This window comes from Nerophis ophidion, linkage group LG01 (genome assembly GCF_033978795.1).
Source record: "Nerophis ophidion isolate RoL-2023_Sa linkage group LG01, RoL_Noph_v1.0, whole genome shotgun sequence".
Lineage (NCBI taxonomy): Eukaryota > Metazoa > Chordata > Actinopteri > Syngnathiformes > Syngnathidae > Nerophis > Nerophis ophidion.
This window is the reverse complement of record NC_084611.1, coordinates 9053648-9058050: the sequence shown is the minus strand read 5'-3', so window position 1 is coordinate 9058050 and position 4403 is coordinate 9053648. Positions and strand designations below refer to the sequence as shown.

General features: G+C 44.4%; 1 protein-coding gene across 3 annotated transcripts in view; it reads right to left on the bottom strand.

Moving 5' to 3' along the window:
• Positions 1 to 1390: 1390 nt before the first annotated feature.
• LOC133549812 (flavin reductase (NADPH)-like) overlaps positions 1391 to 4403 on the bottom strand; it is a 13085-nt gene continuing 10072 nt past the window's right edge. For all 3 annotated transcript variants that reach the window (XM_061895647.1, XM_061895631.1, XM_061895639.1), the window contains 2 exons: positions 3923 to 4087; positions 1391 to 1762 (listed from right to left, as the gene is read on the bottom strand). In XM_061895647.1, the coding sequence (XP_061751631.1) occupies positions 1605 to 1762; positions 3923 to 4087 (323 nt within the window). In that variant the 3' untranslated portion in view covers positions 1391 to 1604. The remainder of the gene's footprint in view (positions 1763 to 3922; positions 4088 to 4403) is intronic.

Here is a 4403-nt window from a genome sequence, read left to right as displayed (position 1 = left end):
TAATTATGTGTGAAAAGTTTACTTACTTTTAATGAACAGTACAAGAGAAAAAAAAGAAATAATGTACTCCAATCACATGTACTGTATTACAATAACGACTCCATAGCTCTCAAAAGGAAGGAAAATATTCAAATTTGAGTTAAAGGTCTACTCAGGTGTACTGGAGAGGAGGCTACGCCGGATAGTCCAACCTCGGATTCAGGAGGAACAGTGTGGTTTTCGTCCTGGTCGTGGAACTGTGGACCAGCTCTATACTCTCGGCAGGGTCCTTGAATGAGTTTGCCCAACTAGTCTACATGTGCTTTGTGGACTTGGAGAAGGCATTCGACAGTGTACCTCGGAAAGTCCTGTGGGGAGTGCTCAGAGGGTATGGGGTATCGGACTGTCTTATTGTGGCGGTCCGCTCCCTGTACGATCAGTGCCAGAGCTTGGTCGTACCCGTTTCCAGTGAGGGTTGGACTCCGCCAAGGCTGCTCTTTGTCACCGATTCTGTTCATAATTTTTATGGACAGAATTTCTAGGCGCAGTCAGGGCGTTGAGGATATCTGGTGTGGTGGCTGCAGGATTAGGTCTCTGCTTTTATCAGATAATCTGGTCCTGATGGCTTCATCTGGCCAGGATCTTCAGCTATCACTGGATCGGTTCACAGCAGAGTGTGAATCAGCACCTCAGAGTCCGAGTCCATGTTTCTCGCCTGGAAAAGGGTGGAACACCATCTCCAGGTTGGGGAGGAGACCCTTAGGAGTTCAAGTACCTGAGAGTCTTGTTCACGAGTGAGGGAAGAGTGGATCGTGAGATCGACAGGCGGATCGGTCCGGCGTCTTCAGTAATGCGGACGCTGTATCGATCCGTCGTGGTGAAGAAGGAGCTGAGCCGGAAGGCAAAGCTCTCAATTTACCGGTCAAATCTACGTTCCCGTCCTCACCTATGGTGGTGAGGTTTGGGTTATGACCGAAAGAACAAGATCACGGGTACAAGCGGCCAAAATGAGCTTCCTCCGCCGGTAAGATAGGGTAAGAAGCTCTGTCATCCGGGAGGAACTCAAACTAAAGCCGCTTCTCCTCCACATGGAGAGGAACCCGATGAGGTGGTTCGGGCATCTGGTCAGGATGCCACCCGAACACCTCGCTTGGAGGTGTTTAGGGCACGTCCGACCGGTAGGAAGCCACGGGGAAGACCCAGGACACGTTGGGAAGACTATGTCTCCCGGCTGACCTGGGAACGCCTCGAGGTCCCCAGAGAGGAGCTGGACGAAGTAGCTGGGGAGAGGGAAGTCTGGGCTTCCCTGCTTAGGCTGCTGCCCCCGCGACCCGACCTCGGATAAGCGGAAGAAAATGGATGGATGGAGTTAAAGTGCTTTTTATGAAAAGGCTAGCCGTTTGGGTAGATATTTGTGAATTTAAACACAGTTTATTAAGCATTAAAGAGGTTGATACATTAATATTTTAAAAGTGGTCAACATGCAGTGCAATTAAGCAGAAAAACACCCCCTTGCACCGTATTAAAAAACATGTTAACAATTCATTTACACATCCAGGAGACATGAGATTGATGTTATATTTGGCATGGCACACAACAATTTGGTGTAATCACCACACCACTTCTCATTTGGTGATGATGGCGACTCCCCTCTTGACCCAGGCGTTGCTGTTGATGAGAGACAGCATGAAGCGGGCCACGTCGCCCCGCGCCATGGCGCTACCCATCGGGCGGCCGCTGCCGTCCGGCACAAAGTAGCCCTCGTGGGACAAGACCTCCAACGCTGTGGACGACACAGGCAAGATTGAGATTTGTTTTAAAGATGTGCACCGCCTACGAATATTCTGCCTAGCAACAACGTGGCATCAATATAATAGTTTGTTTTGTAAATACATTTTTATTCTATTTGATCTAGCACCTGATTATTCTGTGTGCTGCGCAACATGTTGTGTTGCTGCTATTGAAACCTCAATTTTCCTAAAGTGGACACGCCTAAAGGATCAATAAAGTCTAATCTCATGGACGTAGAAAAATAAATCTGTTCCAGGGTCTAACTAGCTGTACAGATGTCAGGTTCAAACACTGATGACATCTATTAAACAAGACCAGTAGCAAGGAATTAAACAGAGACAGAATTAAATTTGGCTCAATTGAGGAGAGACGTCGAGACTGTATTCTTGTACAGTCTCGCCACGCTCTAACGAAAGATTGTACGCCTCTATTATTTGGACTTTCCCTGATAGATAGATAGAAAGATAGATAGATAGATAGATGGACGGACGGACGGACAAACAGACAGACAGACAGACAGACAGACAGATAGATAGATAGATAGTACTTTATTGATTCCTTTTTAGGAAAATTATCAATGGACTATTCTAAGAAAGGAGGCGGGATGGTGGCCTCGGAATCCATCAACTTTCAGCTACAGTTGCAATAGCTCAGTTCAGAGATAAATGCAAAGCCCTGACTTCCATATATATATATATATATATATATATATATATATATATACACACACACATATACATACATATATGTGTATACCAGGGGTGCCCACACTTTTTCTGCAGGCGAGCTACTTTTCAATTGACCAACTCGAGGGGATCTACCTCATTTATATATATCATTTATATTTATTTATTTATGAAAGAGACATTTTTCTAAACAAGTTAAATGTGTTTAATGATAATACAAGCATGTGTAACACATATAGATGTCTTTCTTTCACAAAGACAAGAATATAAGTTGGTGTATTACCTGATTCTGATGACTTGCATTGATTGGAATCAGACAGTAATGATGATAACGCCCACATTTTCAAATGGAGGAGAAAAAAAGTTGTCCTTTCTGTACAATACCACATGAAAGTGGTTGTTTTTTTGCATCTAATTCATCCAGCTTCCATACACTTTACAAGAAAAACATTGGCGGCAAATTCCGTAGCTTGCTTGATTGACATTCACGGCACCCGAGGGTCTTGTGAGATGACGCTGGCTGCTGCCAGTTCATTATTATGAAAAAATGACAGAGAGGAAGGCGAGAAACACTTTTTATTTCAACAGACTTTCGCGCCGTCCCTTCCGTCAAAACTCTAAAGGCCGACTGCACATTTCCTATCTTCACAATAAAAGCCCTGCTTCATGCTGCCTGCGCTAACAAAATAAGAGTCTCGGAAAGCTGGCGTGCACAAGTGATGTGCACGCCAGCTTTCTGAGGGATCGCTTGTGCACGCCAGTTTTCCGAGACTCTGTATTTAGTTAGCGCAGGCAGCATGAAGCAGGGCTTTTATTGTGAAGATAGGAAATGTGCAGTCGGCCTTTAGAGTTTTGACGGAAGGTACGGCGCGAGAGTCTGTTGAAATAAAAAGTGTTTCTGGCCTTCCTCTCGGTCATATTTTCATAATAATGATCTTGCAGCAGCCAGCGTCATCTCACAAGACCCTCCGGTACCGTGAATGTCATTTAAGTGACGTCTTGGTGAAGATTGATGATCACTCATTTTTAGGTCTATTTTTTTTTAAAAGCCTGACTTGAGATCGACTGACACACCCCCCGCGGTCGACTGGTAGCTCGCGATCGACGTAATGGGCACCCCTGGTGTATACGTACATATACATATATGTATACATATATATATATATATGTATATATATATATATGTACTCAAAATGAAAAGTTCAAGTACAGAAGTGCGCCTTGGTTTCCAGTCTGCACGAGTGCTACAGCCTGACATGTGGTCTGCTTTCCTTCACTATTCCTAATCTTCCGCCATGACGGATAAACTCTCAAAATAATCAACGTAATTAATTTGGAAATTAAAAATAAAGAAGCCATTCATGCAGACAAATGTTGTATTAACAAGTCAGAACTAATCGGCTTGCAATGTGACCAAATGTTTCCTGAGGACAGACGGTCCTCCACGTTGTCTCCGGCCGCTTTACCTGAGGAGGGCAGGTTCTTGAGACCGGGCGGGCGAACCACGGTCCAGTTGATGTCGTCCACGCTCTGCAGGAACTGTTCCATCTCAAACATGTTGGTCAGGATACTTCGGATCATGGGCAGCAGCAGGAAGCGGATCAGATACGACGACTGAGTGCCGGAGTTAGCTGGTGAGGAAACATACTCCAAAACATTAGAATTTGTTTACAATAGAACATCGCAAATGTGGCACAATTTAGAGTTTGTAAACAATTATATCTGCTGGCAAAAAAATATGGTGATGATAGCCATAGAACCTTGGAAGTCAACCATGCCTGCTCGAGCTGGTGAGGAAATATACTCCAAAAAATTTGAATTTGTTTACAATAGAACATCGCAAATGTGGCACAATTTAGAGTTTGTAAACAATTATATCTGCTGGCAAAAAAATATGGTGATGATAGCCATAGAACCTTGGAAGTCAACCATGCCTGCTCGAGCTGG